The sequence below is a fragment of the Heptranchias perlo genome, unplaced genomic scaffold (genome assembly GCF_035084215.1).
Source record: "Heptranchias perlo isolate sHepPer1 unplaced genomic scaffold, sHepPer1.hap1 HAP1_SCAFFOLD_53, whole genome shotgun sequence".
NCBI classification, from domain to species: Eukaryota; Metazoa; Chordata; class Chondrichthyes; order Hexanchiformes; family Hexanchidae; genus Heptranchias; species Heptranchias perlo.
Window position 1 is genome coordinate 6,414,043 of NW_027139548.1, and position 22,571 is coordinate 6,436,613.

A 22,571-nucleotide genomic window follows, 5' to 3' on the forward strand; every position below is an offset into this window, starting at 1 on the left:
AATTCCGCTACAGGATCCCTGCTGATGCTGCTGTTGCCCCGGTGAACCCCACAAGTAATACTGCAGTTATCTTCAACAGGTTTCATTTTCCTTCATTTTATTTCATATCATTGTCCAACATCTCCCATTTTTCAGATTACCAGAAAGAAGGACTTTCTAATACAGAGAATGATTTGAAATTTCGCTTTAGTTATGAGAAGAATCTTTGGTTTGATTTATTTTTATCTAATTTGTAACCAATCTGGGAATCAGTGACCAGGGAGATTTCAGTAGAGTTTTCAGTTCTTCTCTGAATTTCCTCTGGGTCGCTGCATAAATACACGTATTTGTGCAGCAACTCAAATACGCGAGCAGATATCCGCTTTCAATGGCGATATATCCAGGGTCTGAATAATCACCTTGGTAATATATGGTGCCCGAAAACTTGGTGGTAATAAAACTCACGGCAGATGTTATCCAGAACAGTATAAAACTGCCTGATATAGTGAAGAGTAAAATGATGGATCTCCTTCGGTTCTCCATCTCTGGGTCACTCTGATTGTTAGTGCTGTGACCCCGGAGTTCCCTGCGGGCCCTATTGGCCACTAAGATTCTTCTCACGGTCAAAGAATTAAACAGGGCTATGCAAGTAAAGGGAAGCAATGGTACTGACAGAGTCTGGATCCAGCTGTACACTTCCCATGCAGGTAATGTAAAAACGTCCACCTTTGGCCAGCATCCCCACTGCACATTGTTAATTATTCGTTCAGGTTCATATGAAAACAACATAGGAACTCCCTTCAAATAAGCCAGCACAGTGACCGTTCCGATAACCACGATTGCCGTTCTCTTGGTCCAATACTTCCCTTTAAACTCTTGAAAGCAAATCGACACAAATCGGTCAAATGAAAACGAGACTGTAAACCATACCGACATATCAATTATGACAAAATTAACGTACAGAAGGAATCGACAAACGGCAGTGTAGGACAGGAATGAATATGGAAAGTGATAATTCAATATCTGATGGACTATTACGTTGAAGATGATGACCAGTAGATCTGCTGTTGCCATGGCCACCATGTAGACAGAGACACATTTGGAAAGGCCGCAATTTCCTCGGGAGAGAATCACAATTGTCACTAAATTTGCTGTAAGAAAGAGGGAGAAGAGAAAAGTTACTGGGAACACTCAGGTTGAATCTCACTGTATATATTTGAAATGTTCAGCAGTGTTGCTCCTTACGGTGATGTTCACGGGCTCCTTTTTAACGGAGAGCATTAGCGAGAATGTTAAAAAGAAAGAAAACATTCCACAGAAAAAATAGAGGGATAAACATCGCTGGTCCGAGATTTCCAAGAAGTGTCTGGAAACGGGGAGCACCTGGAGAATGAGGATTGGGGGAGGGAAGCGAGTGACCTTGTTGATCTTTGAAAGTCAATAAGTAACCAGATTCTCTGTCATCCATCCAGATATATATTTCGGTGCAGCGTTGAGCGCTAAGCTCACACCGCCATGAAGGTTTCACCACGGATTCCACCCACTCAAATTTATCAGTTATCCCCTGAATTGGTGCAACGAATTTCTCCACGCAATCCGCCCAGGCGATGGTTAACCTCAGATGGTAAAATCCAAAATCTACCCCGGAATATCCCAGAGGACGCTGCAGGAGAGCAGATTGGCACCTGGAGAAACCCGCAAAGGTTCTTTCCAGCAGAAGGCATCAGATGTGGTTGAAACAAATGTTTCACAAAGTATCTTTTAAAGTCACCTGTTGGATGGAGATGTCTTTAATCCAAGTAATTACCCACATTAAGCAGAGTGATCATAGAATCACAGACCCACACACCGATACAGTATAGAAGCAGGCCATTCAGCCCATCGTGCTGTTCGTAATTAAATCGGTGCAATGCAATCAGGCAACACAATCTTTAGTGAGCTGACTACTGTGCAATAGAAGGGCGTCACCCGCCCTCCTGAAGTCAAGCGAGAAAATACGGGCACCCATTGTCTACGATTTATCGACTAGAATAGCGTCTTGCCTGCAGCCCGCACTCGTTGGTTAAGAACTGATATTTATCACTTTTTCCCAGCGACTCTGTGATTTTACAATGAGGTTATTATCGGGAATCTGTAACATTATGAAACAGGCACCAAAGCGGTCACATAGTCAACAGCTATTAAACATTAGGATACAATGTCTTACCCGGAACACCAAAGGATGCCAGAATAGGGTAGTAAATATCTTTTATCAGTGGAATTGCTGCCCGTCCCATTTTTGGAAGAGCAGGTTTATGGTTCAGACTGACGAATATCCGAGATCCATAACTGCTCCCATTTTATAGATCAATCAGTGCCCCGATGAGAAAAACATGTTACATAAACTTGATGTTAGTTACAGTCACTTAACAAATAAGGGGAGATCTTATGTTTAAGCGCACCCGGCAGTGCCAATCGGGAAATAATGTACTTCCATCCTTGAAATTCGCTCCAAAAAATTAATGAACGGAAAGTAACCCCAAAGGGAATGTGCTCGTTCTGAGATCCCTGTGGGCCCTTATAATAATTCGTTGAAATTTTCCCTCCTCTGTTATGAAATTAAAATTGTTTTTTAATGTGATGTTCACCGGTGTTGATTCGTCTGCAACATGACTGGTGGTGACCCTACTCTAACATTAATTTTGGTGATCCTGGTCTAACATCACTGGTGGTGATCCGACTCTAACATTCTCCGGCATTGGACCACGAGGCACCGGACACGAAAGAGGCAAACCAAGCCCAGTCGACCCTGCAAAGTCCTGCTCACAAACCTCAGGTGACTTTTGCCAAAATTGGGAGAGCTGTCCCACAGACTGGTCAAGCAACAGCCTGACATAGCCATACTCACAGAATCATACCTTTCAGCCAACGTCCCAGACTCTTCCATCACCATCCCTGGGTACGTCCTGTCCCACCGGCAGGACAGACCCACCAGAGGTGGCAATACGGTGATATACAGTCAGGATGGAGTGGTCCTAGGAGTCCTCAACATTGACTCTGGACCCCATGAAATCTCAAGGCATCAGGTCAAACATGGTCAAGGAGACCTCCTGCTGATTACCACCTACCGTCCTCCCTCAGCTGATGAATCAGTCCTCCTCCATGTTGAGCAAAACTTGGAGGAAGCACTGAGGGTAGCAAAGGCACAGAATGTACTCTGGGTGGGGGACTTCAATATCCATCACCAAGAGTGGATCGGTAGCCCCACTACTGACCGAGCTGGCCGATTCCTGAAGGACGCAGCTGCCAGACTGGGCCTGCGGCAGGTGGTGAGCGAACCAACCCGAGGGGAGAACTTATTTGACCTCGTCCTTACTAATCTACCTGAGGCAAATGAATCTGTCCATGACAGTATTGGTAGGAGTGATCACCGCACAGTACTCGCGGAGATGAAGGCCCATATTCTAACTGAGGACACCATCCAACATGTTGTGTGGCACTATCACCGTGCCAAATGGGATAGATTCAGAACAGATCCAACAGCTCAAAACTCGGCATCCATGAGGCGCTCTGGGCCATCAGCAGCAGCAGAATTGTATTCCAGCACAATCTGTAACTCATGGCCCGGGATATTCCTCACTCTACCATTACCAACAAGCCAGGCGATCAACCCTGGTTCAATGAGGAGTGCAGAAGTGCATGACAGGAGCAGCACCAGGCCTACCTAAAAACCAGGCGCCAACCTGGTGAAGCTACAACATGCATGCTAAACAGTGGAAACAACATGCTATAGACAGAGCTAAGCGATTCCACAAACAACGGATCAGATCAAAGCTCTGCAGTCCTGCTACATCCAGTCGTGAATGGCGGTGGACAATTAAACAACTAACGGGAGGAGGATGCTCTGCAAACATCCCCATCCTCAATGATGGCGGAGTCCAGCACATGAGTGCAAAAGACAAGGCTGAAGCGTTTACAACAATCCTCAGCCAGAAGTGCCGAGTGGATGGCCCATCTCGGCCTCCTCCCGATATCCCGACTTTCACAGAAGCCGGTCTTCAGCCAATTCGATTCACTCCACGTGATATCAAGAAACGGCTGAATGCACTGGACACAGCAAAGGCTATGGGCCCCGACAACACCCCGGCTGTAGCGCTGAACACTTGTGCTCCAGAACTAGCTTCGCCTCTACTCAAGCTGTTCCAGTACAGCTACAACACCGGCATCTGCCCGATAATGTGGAAAATTGCCCAGATATGTCCAGTTCACAAAAGGCAGGACAAATGCAACCTGGGCAATTACCGCCCCATCAGTCTACTCTCAATTATCAGCAAAGTGATGGAAGGTGTCGTCGACAGTGCTATCATGTGGCACTTACTCACCAATCACCTGCTCACCGATGCTCAGTTTGGGTTCCGCCAGGACCACTCGGCTCCAGATATTATAGACTTGGTCCAAACATGGACAAAAGAGCTGAATTGCAGAGGTGAGGTGAGAGAGATTGCCATTGAGCCTCCTCCTCCCGATAGTGGCACCAAGGAACCCAAGTAAAATTGAAGTCAATGGCAATCATGAGGAAAACTCTCCAGTGGCTGGAATCACACCGAGCACAAGGAAGATGGTAGTGGCTGTTGGAGGCCAATCATCTCAGCCTCAGGACATTGCTGCAGGAGTTCCTCAGGGCAGTGTCTTAGGCCCAACCATCTTCAGCTGCTTCATCAATGACCTTCCCTCCATCATAAGGTCAGAAATGGGGATGTTCGCTGATGATTGCACAGTGTTCTGTTCCATTCGCAACCCCTCAGATAATTAAACAGTCCGTGCCCGCATTCAGTAAGACCTGGACAACATCTAGGCTTGGGCTCATAAGTGGCAAGTTACATTTACGCCAGTCAATTGCCAGGCAATGTCTATCTCCAACAAGAGAATGTCTAACCACCTGCCCTTGACATTCAATGGCATTACCATCGCCGAATCACCTACCATCAAAATCCTGGGGTCATCATTGACCACAAACTTAATGGACCAGCCACATAAATACTGTGGCTGCAAGAGCAGGTCAGAGGCTGGGTATTCTGCGACGAGTGACTCACCTCCTGACTCCCCAAAGCTTTTCCACCATCTACAAGGCACAAGTCTGGAGTACTCTACATTTGCCTGGATGAGTGCAGCTCCAACACACTCAAGAAGCTCGACACCATCCAGGAAAAAGCAGCCCACTTGATTGGCACCCCATCCACCACCCTAAACTTTCACTCCCTTCACCACCGGCGCACTGAGGCTGCAGTGTGTACCATCCACAGGATGCACTGCAGCAAATCGCCGAGGCGTCTTCGACGGCACCTCCCAAACCCGCGACCTCTACGACCTAGAAGGACAACAGCAGCAGGAACATGGGAACAACAATATCTGCACCTTCCCCTCCAAGTCACACACCGTCCCGACTTGGGAATATATCACCGTTCCTTCATCGTCGCTGGGTCACAATCCTGTCACTCCCTTCCTATCAGCACTTTGGGAGAACATTCATCACATGTTCTCAACGGTTCAAGAAGGCGGCTCAGCAGCACCTTCTCAAGGGCAATGATGGTTGGGCAATAAATGCTAGCCTTACCAGCGACGCCCACATCCCATGAACGAATAAAAAAACCTGCCGATCTGAGTTGGTACCAGGCCTGCGAGAGTGCATGCTCCAAGATTCTTCTGAAGCACTGGAGACCTTGGTGCATGAGGTGGATAGAAGGAGGGACTGCCTATATCTGCAGAACGGGGGGCTGGGGGCGGAGGTCCATAAGGCCCTCTAGTCATATATCCAAAAGGCAGCGGGTGGCAGTGCGGGACAAAGTTAATGTCAGTCACACAGCATCATGAACATGGATGCCGTACAGGTAGAACATCAATGCTTTGACATAAGTGGGCAAGGTTAGTGAGGTCAACAGTCAACTGGCGTCAAAGTGCACAAAGGATTGGGAGAGTGGGATAACACTACCGTAAGAAATTGTACAGTATTGGATGGGATGAATTTAAGAGAGGATACGAGAAGGTTCAGGAAACGTTCAGAGTGCGTGTGCACCTTTCCTATGTGACGTGCGCCAGACGCCATCTTAGAATCATGGAAAGATGCAGCTCATAAAGGGGCCATTCGGCCCATCGTGTCCATCGCCGACTCGAAGGTGCCCATTCTAATCCCACCTTCCAGCACCCGGTCCGTAGCCCTGCAACTTGCAGCACTTTAGGTGCAGGTTCAGGTATATTTGAAAAGAGTTGAGGGTCCATGCCTCTACCACAAATTCGGGCAGCGAATTCCAGACACCCACCACCTTCTGGGTGAAAAAAAGTTTTTCCTCATGTCCCCTCGAATCCTTCCGCCATTCAACTGAAATCTATGACCTCTAGTTCTGAACTCTCCACCAGGGAGAACAGCAACTTCCTGTCTACTCGATCTGGGCCCCTCATAATTTTGAAAACCTAAATCAAGTCTCCCCTCAGCCTCGTCTGTTCCAAGGAAAACAACCACAGAATATCCAATCTCTCCTCGTAGCTGCAATTTTCAAGCCCTGGTAACATTCCTGTAAATCATGTCTGCACTCCCTCCATAGCAATTGCACCCTTCCAGAAATGTGGTGACCAGAACTGCGCACAATACTCCAGCTGTGGCCTTACCTGTGTTTTATACAGTCCCATCATTACATCCCTGCTTTTGTACTCTATACCTCGGTTAATAACGGAGAGCATTCCGTATGCCTTCTTCACGACCTTATCTATCTGTACTGCCACGTTCAGGGACCTGTGCATATCCACTCCAAGGTCTCTCACTTCCTCCACCCCTCTCAATATATTCCCGTTTACTGCGTATTCCCTTTTACTGTTTGCCCTCCCGAAGTGCAGTACCTCACACTTCTCCAGATTGAACTCCATTTGCCAATTTTCCGCCCACTCTACCAACCCATTGATATTTCCTTGGAGTCTACATGTATGCTCTTCACTATCAACTCCAAGGCCAATTTTTGTGTCGTCGGCAAATTTGCCAATCATGCCCCCCACATTCAAGTCCAAATCATTAATATATACGACAAAGAGCAAGGGACCCAACACTGAGCCCTGTGGCACACCACTGGACACGGATTTCCACTCGCAAAGACATCCATTAACTGTTACCATTTGTTTGCTGCTAGTGAGGCAATTTTGGATCCAATTCGCCACATTTCCCTTTATCCCATGGGCTTTTACCTTCCTGACCAGTCTGCCATGTGGGAACTTGTCAAATGTCTTCGTAAAATCCATGTAGACAACATCCACTGCACTACCCTTATCAATCCTCCTTGTCACTTCCTCAAAAAATTAAATCAGACTTGTAAGGCATGACCTTCCCTGAACAAATCCATGTTGACTATCCCTGATTAAACCATGACTTTCCAAGTGACAGTTGATCCTATCTCTCAGTATTGATTCTAATGGTTTGCCCACCACCGAGGTAAGACTGATCGGCCTTTAATTGTTCGGCTTTCCCTTGTACCCTTTTTAAACAATGGTACTACGTTTGCAGAAGTCCAGTCCTCCGGTACCTCCCCTGTATCTAGTGAGGATTGGAAAATGATCCGCTATTTCCTCCCTGGCTTCCTCCAATAGTCTAGGAAACAATCCATCCGGCCCTGGTGACTATCAACTTTCAAGGATTCCAGTCCCTCTCGTACTTCCTCTCTCGTTATGTTTACCTTATCCAATATTTCAGACCTCTGGCCTGGATCATCCCTTTCTCTTGTGATTACAGAGAGAAAATATTCATTTAAAACCCTACCCACATCCTCTGCTTCTGCACACAAGTTACCCTTATCATCCCTGATAGGTCCAACCATTTCCTCAGATATCCTCGTGTTCTTAATGTACTGATGAAACATATTTGGGTTTTCTTTAATCTTACTGGCTAATATTTTTTCATGCCCTCTCTTTGCTTTCCTTATTTCCTTTTTTTCCGTCATCCCTGTACTTTCTATACTCCTCTAGGCTTTCTGCAGTATTTAGATTTCTGTGACAATCATAAGCCTTCTTTTTCTGCCTCATCTTGCCCCGTATACTTGTAGACAACCAGGGGGCTCTAAACTTGGCAGTCCCACCCTTTTTCTTTGAGGGGACGTGTCTGCACTTAACCCGTAGAATTTCACTTTTTAGTGCCTCCCACTGGCTTGCCACTGATTTCTCCTCAAATAGTTGTGTCCAGTCCACTTCTGCCAAATCACGAAAAAGTGTTACACAGGAAAGGAAGAGGTTCACTGTAACTTCCACCACCCGAATAACAGTCACACAGATCAGGATGAGGTTCAATGTCCTGACAACAAGTCGAGATAAGTCAAAGCACTCTTCCAAATTCACTTCCTCCATCACTCATACAGACTTTAATCCCGTTCTAACAATACATACTTTTTCTCTGTCCAAATTTCGGTGTGAGGGAAACTCTCTTATCAAAGAGGCCAGCACCGCTAACACTCAATAGCACTCTGGGAAATCATACTGCCTTCAACAAGAGGGTCTGCTTATCTTTCAGGAGGATTCACGTAACACGACAATTCACCTCGATCTCTCATCATCATGGGATGCCTGTGTTCATATGGGGCAAGTGTCCCAGTCACTCACCTGCCGACAACATTCTCTTATCTCCCGCCAAAGGAAATGTTTTCCAACATCCAGCGTAAGAGGAATTCAACTGGGGAGTATGAGAACTGTTACTGAAAACCCTGAGTCCACAGTACAGGGGGTGCTGAGCACCAACGCTAAAAACCCTGAGTCCACAGCACAGGGGGTGCTGAGCACCAACACTGAAAACCCTGTGTCGACAGTACAGGCGGTGCTGAGCACCGACAGTGATAAACGTGTGTCGGCAGTGCAGGCGGTGCTGAGCACCAACACTGATCGACCAGCGGCCACAGTGCATAATAACATAAGTGATCGGTGCAGGAGTCGGCCATTTGGCCCTTCGAGCCTGCTCCGACATTCGATGAGATCATGGCTGATCTGATTCTGGCCTCAACTCCACTTTCCCACCTCTTCCCCATATCCTTTGACTCCCTTGCTGATCAAACATTTGTCTAACCGAGCCTTGAATATATTCAAGACTCAGTGTCCACAACTCTTTGGGCAAAGAATTCCGAAGGTTCACAACATTCTCAGAGAAGAAATTTCTCCTCATCTCAGTTTTAAACGGGCGACCTCTTATTCTGAGACAATGCCTCGAGTTCGCGCATCGCATAAAAAGGCGGGATTTCAGAGCGCTGAGAACAGCTGAGAGGAGTGGATCGGAGCAGAGGGAGCATCGCATAAAAAAGCGGGATTTCAGAGCGCTGAGAACAGCTGAGAGGAGCGGATCAGAGCAGAGGGAGCATCGCATAAAAAGGCGGGATTTCAGAGCGCTGAGAACAGCTGAGAGGAGCGGATCAGAGCAGAGGGAGCATCGCATAAAAAGGCGGGATTTCAGAGTGCTGAGAACAGCTGAGAGGAGCGGATCGGAGCAGAGGGAGCGACCCATAAAAAGGCGGGATTTCAGAGCGCTGAGAACAGCTGAGAGGAGCGGATCGGAGCAGAGGGAGCATCGCATAAAAAGGCGGGATTTCAGAGGGAGCTGCGACGGAGTTCGAAGTGAGGTCAGGAATCAGATCGGGACGCGACACAGGGGAGGCTCCTGCTTGGTGAGAAGGTTCAGGTGAGTATTTCTGCTTATCGACAGTAACCAAAGTAAAAAGAAAGGTAAGGTCTGCAGGACTTAAAGCAAGTCGTGTTTTTTTTAGTGAATCAAGGTCCCTAGTGCAGTTAACATTCTCTAAATTAAGAATAATTTAAAGGAGTAAACTCTTAAAGAGAGTGGTAATAAGTTTATCTTTCCTTTATTTTCTCTTGACATTGTAGTTGTTGTTAAGCTAACTTAAGGGTTAAGTCATGGCAGGAGATCCCAGACCCGTGTCATGTTCCTCTTGTGGGATGTGGGAATTCAGGGCTCCTTCCTGCATCCCTGATTCCTTCACCTGCGGGAAGTGCGTCGAGCTGCAGCTATTGTTTGACCGCTTGACGTCTCTGGAGCTGCGGATGGACTCACTTTGGAGCATCCGCGATGCTGAGGAAGTCGTGGATAGCACGTTCAGTTAGTTGGTCACACCACAGATAAAAATTACTGAGGGAGATAGTGAATGGGTGACCAACAGACAGAGGAAGAGTAGGAAGGCAGTGCAGGGGTCCCCTGCGATCATCTCCCTCCAAAACAGCTATACCGTTTTGGATACTGTTGGGATCGATGGCTCACCAGGGGAAGGTGGCAGTGGCCAGGTTCATTGCACCGTGGCTGGCTCTGCTGCACAGGAGGGCAGGAAAAAGAGTGGCAGAGCTTAGTGATAGGGGACTCGATTGTAAGGGGAATAGACAGGCGTTTCTGCGGACGCAACCGAGACTCTAGGATGGTATGTTGCCTCCCTGGTGCAAGGGTCAAAGATGTCTCGGAGCGGCTGCAGGACATTCTGGAGGGGGAGGGTTAACAGCCAGTTGTCGTGATGCATATAGGCACCAAAGATATAGGTAAAAAACGGGATGAGCTACTACAAGCTGAATTTAGGGAGTTAGGAGTTAAACTAAAGAGTAGGACCTCAAAGGTAGTAATCTCAGGATTGCTACCATTGCCACGGGCTAGTCAGAGTAGGAATGATAGGATAGCTAGGATGAATACGTGGCTTGAGAGATGGTGCAAGAGGGAGGGATTCAAATCACTGGGACATTGGAACCGGTTCTGGGGGAGGTGGGACCAGTACAAATTGGACGGTCTGCATCTGGGCAGGACTGGAACCAATGTCCTTGGGGGAGTGTTTGCTAGTGCTGTTGGGGAGGGTTTAAACTAATGTGGCATGGGGATGGGAACCGATGCAGGAAGTCAGTGGGAAGTAAAGTGGTGACAGAAACAAAAGGCAGTCAGGGAGAGTGCACAGAACATGACCTGACAGATGGCCTGAGAAAGCAGGGCAAAGACCAAGGGAAGTCTAGATTAAACTGCATTTATTTCAATGCAAGAAGTCTGATGGGCAAGGCAGATGAACTCAGGGCATGGATGGGTACATGGGACTGGGATGTTATAGCTATTACTGAAACATGGCTAAGGGAGGGGCAAGACAGGCAGCTCAATGTTCCAGGGTACAAATGCTATAGGAAAGATAGAGCAGGAGGTAAAAGAGGAGGAGGAGTTGCGTTCTAGATTCGGGAGAACATCACGCCAGCAGTGAGAGGGGATATATCCGAGGGTTCGCCCACTGAGTCTATATGGGTAGAACTGAAAAATAAGAAGGGAGAGATCACTTTGATAGGATTGTACTGCAGATCACCAAATCGTCAACAGGAAATTGAGGAGCAAATATATAAGGAGATAACAGACAGCTTCAAGAAAAATAGAGTGGTAATAGTAGGGGACTTTAACTTTCCTAACATTGACTGGGACAGCCATAGCATTAGGGGCTTGGATGGAGAGAAATTTGTTGAGTGTATTCAGGAGGAATTTCTCATTCAGTACTTGGATGGCCCAAATAGAGAGGTGGCAAAACTTGACCTCCTCTTGGGAAATAAGGAAGGGCAGGTGACAGAAATGTTAGTGAAGGATCACTTTGGGACCAGTGATCATAATTCCATTAGTTTTAAGATAGCTGTGGAGAAGGATAGGTCTGGCCCAAAAATTAAAATTCTAAATTGGGGAAAGGCCAATTTTGATGGTATTAGACAGGAACCTTCAGAAGTTGATTGGGAGAGTCTGTTGGCAGGCAAAGGGACGTCTGGTAAGTGGGAGGCTTTCAAAAGTGTGTTAACCAGGGTTCAGAGTAAGCACATTCCTTATAAAGTGAAGGGCAAGGCTGGTAGAAGTCGGGAACCTTGGATGACTCTGGAGATTGAGGCCCTGGTCAAAAAGAAGAAGAAGGCATATGACATGCATATGCAACAGGGATCAAGTGGTTCCCTTGAAGACTATAGAGATTGCCAGAGTAGAGTTAAGAGAGAAATCAGGAGGGCAAAAAGGAGACATGAGATTGCTTTGGCAGATCAGGCAAAGGAGAATCCAAAGAGCTTCTACAAATACATAAAGGGCAAAAGAGTAACTAGGGAGAGAGTAGGGCCTCTTATGGATCAACAAGGTCATCTATGTGCGGAACCACAAGAGATGGGTAAGATCCTAAATGAATATTTCGCAGCGGTATTTACGGTTGAGAAAGGCATGGATGTTAGGGAACTTGGGGAAATCAATAGTGATGTCTTGAGGAGTGTACATATCACAGAGAGGGAGGTGCTGGAAATCTTAACGCACATCAAGGTAGATAAATCTCCGGGACCTGATGAAATGTATCCCAGGACGTTATGGGAGGTTAGGGAGGAAATTGCGGGTCGCCTAGCAGAGATATTTGAATCATCGACAGCTACAGGTGAGGTGCCTGAAGATTGGAGGGTAGCAAATGTTGTGCCTTTGTTTAAGCAGGGCGGCAGGGAAAAGCCTGGGAACTACAGACCGGTGAGCCTGACATCTGTAGTGGGTAAGTTGTTAGAGGGTATTCTGAGGGACAGGATCTACAGGCATTTGGAGAGGCAGGGACTGATTAGGAACAGTCAGCATGGTTTTGTGAGAGGAAAATCATGTCTCACGAATTTGATTGAGTTGTTTGAAGGGGTAACCAAGAAGATAGATGAGGGCTGTGCAGTAGACGTGGTCTACATGGACTTCAGCAAAGCCTTTGACAAGGTACCGCATGGTAGGTTGTTATATAAGGTTAAATCTCACGGGATCCAAGGTGAGGTAGCCAATTGGATACAAAATTGACTTGTCGACAGAAGTCAGAGGGTGGTTGTAGAGGGTTGTTTTTCAAACTGGAAGCCTGTGTCCAGCGGTGTGCCTCAGTGATCGGTGCTGGGTCTGCTGTTATTTGTCATTTATATTAATGATTTGGATGAGAATTTAGGAGGTATGGTTGGTAAGTTTGCAGATGACACCAAGATTGGTGGCATTCTGGACAGTGAAGAAGGTTATCTAGGATTGCAACGGGATCTTGATAAATTGGGGCAATGGGCCGATGAATGGCAGATGGAGTTTAATTTAGATAAATGTGAGGTGATGCATTTTGGTGGATCGAATCGGCCCAGCATTACTCCGTTAATGGTAGGGCGTTGGGGAGAGTTATATAACAAAGAGATCTAGGAGTACAGGTTCATAGCTCCTTGAAAGTGGAGTCACAGGTGGATAGGATAGTGAAGAAGGCATTCAGCATGCTTGGTTTCATTGGTCAGAACATTGAATACAGGAGTTGGGATGTCTTGTTGAAGTTGTACAAGACATTAGTAAGGCCACACTTGGAATACTGTGTACAGTTCTGGTCACCCTATTATAGAAAGGCTATTATTAAACTAGAAAGAGTGCAGAAAAGATTTACTAGGATGCTACCGGGACTTGATGGTTTGACTTATAGGGAGAGGTTAGACAGACTGGGACTTTTTTCCCTGGAGAGTAGGAGGTTTAGGGGTGATCTTATAGAAGTCTATAAAATAATGAGGGGCATAGATAAGGTAGATAGTCAAAATCTTTTCCCAAAGGTCGGGGAGTCTATAACGAGGGGGCATACATTTAAGGTGAGAGGGGAGAGATACAAATGGGTCCAGAGGGGCAGTTTTTTCACTCAAAGGGTGGTGAATGTCTTTAACGAGCTGCCAGAGGCATTAGTGGAGGCAGGTACAATTTTGTCTTTTAAAAAGCATTTGGACAGTTACATGGGTATGATGGGAAAAGAGGGATTTAGGCCAAGTGCAGGCAATTTGGACTAGCTTAGTGGTATAAACTGGGCGACATGGACATGTTGGGCCGAAGGGCCTGTTTCCATGTTGTAAACTTCTATGATTCTATGATTCTATGAAGCAGCTTTAGATGGTTGGGCCTCGGACACTGCCCCGAGGAACTCCTGCTGCAATTTCCTGGGACTGAGATGATTGGCCTCCAGCAATCACCACCATCTTCCTTTCTGCTACGTATGACTTCAGCCACTGGAGAGTTTTCCCACTGATTCGCATTGACTTCAATTTTACTAGGGCTCCTTGGTGCCACACTCGGTTAAATGCTGCCTTGATTTCAAGGGTAGTCACTCTGACTTCACCTCTGGTACTCGGCTCTTTTGTCCATGTTTGGACCAAGGCTGTAATGAGGTCTGGAGGCGAGTGGTATTGGCGGAACCATAACTGAGCTTCGGTGTACAGGTTATTGGTGAGTAAGTGCCGCTTGATGGCATTGTGACTTTGCTGATGATTGAGAGTAAGCTGATGGGGCAGTAATTTGTCGGATTTGATTGGTCCTGCTTTTTGTGGACAGGACATACCTGGGCAATTTTCACATTGTTGGGGAGATGCCAGTGTTGCAGCTGGATTGGAACAGTTTGGCTGGAAGCGCTGCTAGTTCTGGACCACATGTGTTCAGCACAACAGCCGGGATGTTGTGGGGGCGCACAGCCCTTTCTGTATCCAGTGCACTCAGCCGTTTCTTGATATCACGTGGAGTGATTCGAATTGGCTGAACACTGTTTTCTGTGATGGTGGGGATATCGGGAGGAGGCCGAGATGGATCATCCACTCGGCACTTTTGGCTGAAGATGGTTGCAAACGCTTCAGCCTTGTCTTTTACACCCACGTGCTCGACTCCAACATCATTGAGGATGGGGATGTTTACAGAGCCTCCTCCTCCCGTTAGTTGTTTAATTGTCCACCACCGTTCACGACTGGATGTGGCAGGTCTGCAGAGCTTTGATCTGATCCTTTGGTAGCAGAATCGCTTAACTCTGTCTATAGCATGTTGCTTCCGCTGTTTAGCATTCATGTAGTCCTGAATTGTTGCTTCACCAGGTTGGCACCTGATTTTTAGGTACGCCCGGTGCTACTGCTGGCATGCTGTTCTGCACACATCATTGAACCAGGGTTGATCGCCTGGCTTGTTGATAATGGTCGAGTGAGGAATATACCGGGCCAAGAGGTTACAGATTGGTCAGAACTGGGTCAGAATAAAAGCGCTTTTTATTTCTTCTTATTTCAAATCCCTGGAATCTGAGGGCAAGAAAGCCAAATGTATTATACGACCTGCCCATGCACCTTAATCGAGAATGTTGAAAATGTCAAGTCAACCGTTCTAAGGAAACTACTCTAAGGTAGTAACCTACGGGTTACTCCTGGTGCCACGTGCTGGTGAAAGCAGAAATAGGAGAATAGACCAGATGAACGTGTGGCTTGAGAGATGGTGTAGGATGGAGGGATTTAAATTCCTGAGGCATTGGGACCGGTTCTGGGAAAGGCGGGACCTGTACAAGCTGGATGGGTTGCACCAAAGCAGAACCGGAACCAATATCTTCGCTCGGGCATTTGCTAGTTCTGTTGGGGGATGGTTTAAACTAGTATAGCAGGGGAGTGGGAACCAAAGGGCAGGTATAGATAGGACGGATTCAGACCAGGAAACGGGAAGTAGAAAAACAGTTAGTGACTTAGTTTGGGACTCAGAAAGGCAAAAAGAAGCAAAGGTTAAATCGGGATCAGCACAGGAATTTGACGGGGTTAAATGGCATATACTTCAATTCAAGGAGTATTACAAGAAAGCAGATGAGCTAATGGCACAGATAGACACATGGCAGCATGACATCATTGCGATAACGGAAACATGGCTTAAGGACGGGGAGAATTGGCAACTCAATATCCCTGGATACAGAGTTTTCAGGCAGGATAGAGTGGGTGATAAAAAAGGAGGGAGGATAGCATTATTTTTTCAAAATCAATGACAGTTGTGAGAAGGGATGATATGCTCAATGGATCATCAATCGAGGCTATATGGGTTGAGCTAAGAAATAAAAAAAAAGGCTGTCAAACTACTAGGAGTAAACTATAGACCCCCGGATAGCGAAAGGGAGATAGAAGAACAAATATTTAGGCAAATTTCTGAGTGCAAAATATGAGGGCAATAATAGTAGGGGACTTGAACTCACCAAACATCAACTGGGATTCAAACAGTGTGAGGGCACAGAGGGCGCAAAATTCTTGATCGGTGCCCAGGAGAACTTTTTATGTCAGTACGTGACACGCCCAACAAGAGGGGATGCAATTCTCGATTTCGTCCTGCGAAATGAAGAAGGGCAAGTGGGTAAAGTGAGAGTGGGTGATCTTATTGGGGATAGTGACCACAATTCAGTTAGATTTAGCATTATTATGGAAAGGACAGAGTTAAAACAGGAGCAAACGTTTTAAATTGGGGAAAGGCAAATTTTACAGAATGAAGAGGTGATTTGGCAGACACATGAACTGGACACAACTACTTGAGGAGAAATCAGTGGCAAGCCAGTGGGGGGCACTATAAAGTGAAATTCTACGGGCACAATGAAGACACGTCACCTCAAAGAAAAAGGGTGGCACTGCCAAATTTACAGCCCCCTTGTTGTTTAGAAGTATACGGGGCAAGGTAAAGCAGAAAAAGAAAGCTTATGACTGTCACAGAAAACTAAATACTGCAGAAAGCCTGGAGGAGTATAGAAAGTACAGGGATGACGTAAAAAAGGAAAGCAAAGAGAGGGCAATGAAACATATTAGCTGGTAAGATTAAAGAAAACCCAAAGATGTTTTATCAGTACATTAGGAACAAGAGGATAGCTAAGGAAAAGGTGGGACCTCTCAGGGATGATAAGAGTAACGTGTGTGTAGAAGCAGAGGATGTGGGTAGAGTTTTAAATTAATATTGTGTCTCCATATTCAAAAGGAAAGGGATGATCCGAACGTAGTAGTTACAGAGGAGACGTGAGAAATATTGGATAAGGTAAACATAACGAGAGAGGAACTACAAGAGGGACTGGAATCCTTGAAAGTTGATAATTCACCAGGGCCGGATGGATTGTTTCGTAGGTGTTTGAAGGACGCCAGGGAGGAAATAGCGGATGCTCTGAGGATCATTTTCCAATCCTCACTGGATACAGGGGAGGTACCGGAGGACTGGAAGACTGCAAACGTAGTACCGTTGTTTAAAAAGGGCACGAGGTAAAGGCCGAACAATTAGAAGCCGGTCAGTGCTAGCTCGATGGTGGGCAAACTATTCGAATCAATACTGAGAGATAGGATCAACTGTCACTTGGAAAGACATGGTTTAATCAGGGATAGCCAGCGGTGATTTGTTCAGGGAAGGTCTTGCCTTCCAAATTTCCAAATCTGAATAAATTCTCTGAGGAAGTGACAAGGAGGATTGATGAGGGTAGTGCAGTCGATGTTGTCAAGATGGATTTTAGTAAGGCATTTGACATGGTCCCCCGTGGCAGACTGGTCAGAAATGTAAAAACAAATGGGATACAAGAAATGTGGCGAATTGGATCCAAAATTCGCTCAGTAACAGGAAACAAAAAGTAAAAGTTGATGGATGTCTTTGCGAATGGTAATCCGTTTCCACTGGTGTGCCACAGGGCTCAGTGTTGGCTCCCTTGCTGTTTGTGGTATATATTCATGATTTGGACTTGAATGTCGGAGGCATGATTGGCAAATTTGCAGATGACACAAAAATTGGCCTGTAGTTGGTAGTGAAGAGGATAGCTTTAGACTCCAAGACAATATCAATGGGTTGGTGGAGTGGACGGAAAAGTGACAAATGGAGTTCAACCCGGAGAAGTGTGAGGTAATGCACGTCGAGAGGGCAAACAGTAAAAGGGAATACGCAGTAAACGGGAAAATATTGAGAGGAGCAGAGGAAGTGAGAGACCTCGGAGAGCATGTGCACAGTTCCCTGAAGGTGGCAGTGCAGGTAGATTAGGTTGTGAAGAAGGCATACGGAATGATCTCCGTTATTCGCCGAGGTAAAGAATACAAAAGCAGGGATGTAATGATGGAAGTGTATTTAACGCTGGTCAGGCCACAGCTGGAGTATTGTGCGCAGTTCTGGTCACCACATTTAAGGAAGGACGTAATTGCTCTGGAGAGAGTGCAGAGAAGATTTACAAGAATGTTGCCAGGGCTTGAAAATTGCAGCTACGAGGAAAGTCTGGATAGGCTGGGGTTGTTTTCCGTGGAGGAGAGGAGTCTGGGGGGAGACTTGATTGTGGTGTACAAAATTATGAGAGACTTAGATAGAGTAGACAGGAAGTACCTGTTTTCCCTCACTGAGGGGCAAGGTGAGAATCTTAAACAAAATGGCCACCAGTGAGCTAGTGATCCCACAGTGCTCCCAGTGATCCAGTGATCACACTGTAACCCAGTGATCCTACAGTGTCCCAGTGACCCACAGTGTCTCTTTGATCCTACAGTGATCCAATGATCCCACGGTGACCCGGTGATCCCCAAGTCCTCCCAGTGATCCAGTGATCCCACTGTAACCAAGTGATTCTTCAGTGTCCCAGTGACCCCGCAGTGTCCGAGTGATCCTACAGTATCCAAGTGATCCCACACTTTGCCAGTGATCCTACAGTATCCAAGTGATCCCACACTTTTCCAGTGATCCCACAGTGTCCCAGTGATCCTACAAGGTCCCAGTGATCGCTCAGCGACCCAGTGGTCCTGCAGTGTCCCAGTGATCCCACAGTGATCCAGACACAACTCACATGAGCCGAATTGGGTGAAAGCCTATGGTCAAGGCCTCAGCCAATCCTGTCTGGAGAGAAAGCTTTTGTCCAAGGATTCCCTCCTCCCAAAATGTCTCTTTCCACATCTTCGTGTTACAGATTTCCCCAAAAAAAGTTCCACTGGAAAGAGAGAGAAAACAAATTGACTAAAAACAAAGCAAGGGACTCGAAAGACACAGCAAGAGCCCAGAGTTCCCTCACACTCACTCACTCACTCATTCTGTTACACAGGCAATCTCTCAGCAAACACCATTGACAAATAAACTCTCCAGTTACAAAGCAGAGAATCTAAAGAGAAGAGAGAAAAGACAGACTGAAGAGCACATTTTGCTTCTCTCTCTCTCTCTCTCTAATAAATGTTTGAAGCGTTTTCTCTCCTTCTTTTCCACTCACTCATTCCCCCTAAAAGATGCCGGTCTGTCTGTCTGACCTCGTCAATGTTTGCTGCAGGCTTCAAACTGTCCGTGTCTTTGTTTTCCCTTCTGTTCCTGGAGCGGGGACAAAAAGCCTGGGCATTTCTTGTTACTTCAGCCCCTTTTGTTGCAGTTTGCAAAGGTGAACGAACTTTACCTTTGCTCTTTTCACTTGATTTAATTAGCAGTGGACAAAAAGCCTGTCGTTTGTGGCCAACTTTCAGTTTGTGACTTTCTCCAATTAGCCAAAGAATTCAAACATATTCATGGTATTTAAACGAGCCAAATCAAAGAAAAACCTAATGCACAGCAAGATCCCACATCAGTAACACGGGCAATCTCTCAGCAACATTGATTTACACAAAAACAAAGTCCAGTTTATAGAGGAGAAGAATTTAAAGAGTGAAAGATTGAGATACAATCTTTATCGACAACAACTTGTATTTATATATTACATCAACTACTACAACAACAAGTTGAGATAGAAGATCAGCCATGATGTGATTGAATGGCGGAGCAGGCTCGAGAGGCTGTATGGCCTACTCGTGCTGCTTTTTCTTATGTTCTTAACAACTTATATATAGATATATTTATATATTACAACTACTACTACAAAGTCACCATAAGCGCTGTGGGGAAAGAGCAGAAGGGAAAATGGGACTAATTTGATGGGCCCTGCAAAGAGCCGACAAAGATTCAATGGCCTCCATTTGTGCCGTATCAACTATGAAACTATAACATTATGAACAACAACTTCAATGCCATGACACCGAAACAAAATGGCCAGCAGTAAAGCAGCCATCTTACTGAGGGGCAAGGTGTCATTTACTGAGTGGCAAGGCAGCCATTCTGCTGAGGGGCAAGGCGGTCATGTTAAACCAACTGGCCGCCATGAACCTGTTTCAAAATTAGCACCCTGATCCTGAAACAAAATGGCCAACAGTAAGGCGGCAAACTTAACTGAGGGGCAGTGCGGCCAACTTACTGAGGGGCAAGGCCGCCACGAGGAAAACGTTGGTCCGTTTGAGGCTGAGACAAGTGAAATTATAATGGGGAATAAGGGAATGGCAGAGACGTTTCACAAATATTTTGGATTTGGCTTCACAGTACAAGACACAAAAAGCATACCAGAAATATTGGGGAACCAAGAGGCTAATAAGAGTGCGGAAATGAAAATAATTAATATCAGTGGAGGAAAAGTATTGGAGAAGCTAATGGGACCAGAAGCCGATAAATCCTCTGGACCAGATGGCTGCAACCGAGGGTTCCAAAAGAGGTGGCTGCAGAGATAATGGCTGCATTGGTTGTGACCTTTCAAAATTCTCCAGATTCTGGAACGGTCCCAGCGGATTTGAAGGTAGTAAATGTAACCCCACTATTCAAGAAAGGAGGGAGAGAGAAAACAGGGAACAACGGACCAGTTAGCCTGACACCAATCGTCGGGAAAGTGTTGAAATCCATAATTAAGGAAGTAGTAACAGGGCACTTAGAAAATCATAATATGATTAAGCAGAGTCAACATGTTTTTATGAAAGGGAAATCTTGTTGGTCAAATTTTTAGTGTTTTTTGAGGATGTAACTCGCTGGCGAGATAAAGGGGAAAAAGTAGATATAGTATATTTGGATTTCCAAAAGGTATTCGATAAAGTGCCACATAAAATATTGTTATGCATGATGGGGTGGTGGGTGCTCATGGATTTGGGTGTGTTATATTAGCATGGATACAGGATTGGTTAAGGGACAGAACCAAGCGAGTAAGAAAAAACAGATCATTTTCAGATTGGCAGGCTGTAATTAGTGGGGTGCCTCAAAGATCTGTTCTTGCGCCTCAGCTGTCTACAATCTATATTGTTGAGTTCGATGAAGGGACTGAGTGTAATGTATCCAAGTTTGCTAATGATACAAAGCTAGGTAGGATTGTAAGCTGTGAGGAGAACCCAGAGAGTTTGCAAAGGGATATAAACAGGTTAATTGAGAGGGCAAACAGTTGGCAGATGGAATATTATGTGCGGAAGTACGAGGTTATTCACTTTGCTAGGAAGAATAGAAAAGCAGAATATTTTTAAATGGTGAGAAACTATTAAATGTTGGTGTTCAGAGAGATCTGGGTGTTGCGTACAAGAAACTCATAAATTTAACATGCAGGTACAGCAAGCAATTAGGAAGGCAAATTACACGTTGGCCTTTGCTGCAAATGGGTTCGAGTAAAAGAGTAAGGAAGTTTTGTTACAGTTATCCTGGGCTTTGATGGAACCTCACCTGGAGTGCTGTCTACAGTTTCGGTCTCCCGATCTAAGGAAGGGTATACTTGCCTTGGATGCGGTGTGACGAAGGTTCACTAAATTAATTCATGGGATGAAAGGATTATCCTCTGAAGAGAGATTGAGTAGAATGGGCATAAACTCTCTTGAGTTTAGAAGAATGAGAGGTGATCTCATTGAAACATAAGATTCTGAGGGGGTTTGACAGGGTAGATGCTGAGAGGCTGTTTCCCCTGGCTGGAGAGTCTGGAACTAGAGGGCTTTCTCTGAGGGTAAGGAGACAGCCATTTAAGATTGGGTTGAGGAGGAATTTCTACACGGACGGGGTTGTGAATCTTCGGAATTCCCGACCCCGGAGGACTGTGGATGCTGAGGCATTGAGTATATTCAAGGCTGTGCGATGTAGATTTTTAGACTCTGTGGGAATCAAGGGATAGGGAGATTGGGCGGGAAAGTGGCGTTAAGGTCGAAAATCAGCCATAATCTGATTGAATGGCGGAGCAGGGTCGAGGGGCAATATGGACACACTTGCTCCTATTTTTTATGTTCTTCTGTTCTTATAATCAAAATGGCCACACTGATCCTGAAACAACATTGCCGCAAGTAAGGCAGCCACCATACTGAGGGATAAGGCAGCCATGAAGCTTAATCAAAATGACCCCACTGAATCTGAAACACGAAGTCCGCCAGTAAGGCAGCCCACTTACTGAGGGGCAAGTCGGCCATCTTTCAGAGGAGCAAGGTGGAGCTTGTCATGGTGAGAGACACGGAGAGGGTTCATTTGCTGTTCCAGTTAAATCAATGTTTCACTGTAGTAAAATATATAACCTGAGAGAGAATCGCACGAGCTGGTGTTTTTCTGAAACAATAACAGTATTTGTAACAGCAACAGAACAGGAGAGTGCAGCGGGACCCTGTCCAGTTTAGTAACACAGCAGAAGTGGTAATAGTACATTGTGATTTATTACAGAATCCAGCAGCTCACTGGGAAAGTTACACATGGTACAGATGGAGGAGCAAAACGGTCCAAAGTTTCATTTGGGGCAATGCCTTTTTATCTCCAAGAGGTTTAATTTTATATTTAACTGAATGGGCTCTTCTTCTGAGAAACTTCAGGCTCAAACCGTGTCTTTTAACGAAAACAATCATTGATTATTATCAATACCCTACAAGAATTGACATTAGAATTTGAACAACATCTTGGTTTTATGTCCGATTTATAATTCTTTTTACAACAATAAAACAACACATTCTGAATTCCCAAAATGAATAACCGTTTGGAAATCCAATGTCAATCATTGACTTACCCCATAACGAAAGTTACA

General features: G+C 45.8%; 1 protein-coding gene across 1 annotated transcript; it reads right to left on the reverse strand.

The window, feature by feature from the left end:
* Positions 1-225: 225 nt before the first annotated feature.
* On the reverse strand, positions 226-8,602 carry LOC137315052 (probable G-protein coupled receptor 139). The gene is made up of 2 exons (XM_067980005.1): positions 8,590-8,602; positions 226-1,130 (listed from the first exon to the last, which is right to left on the reverse strand). The coding sequence occupies exons 1-2, from the start codon at positions 8,600-8,602 to the stop codon at positions 226-228; spliced, it is 918 nt and encodes a 305-aa protein (XP_067836106.1).
* Between the last annotated feature and the right edge of the window lie 13,969 nt (positions 8,603-22,571).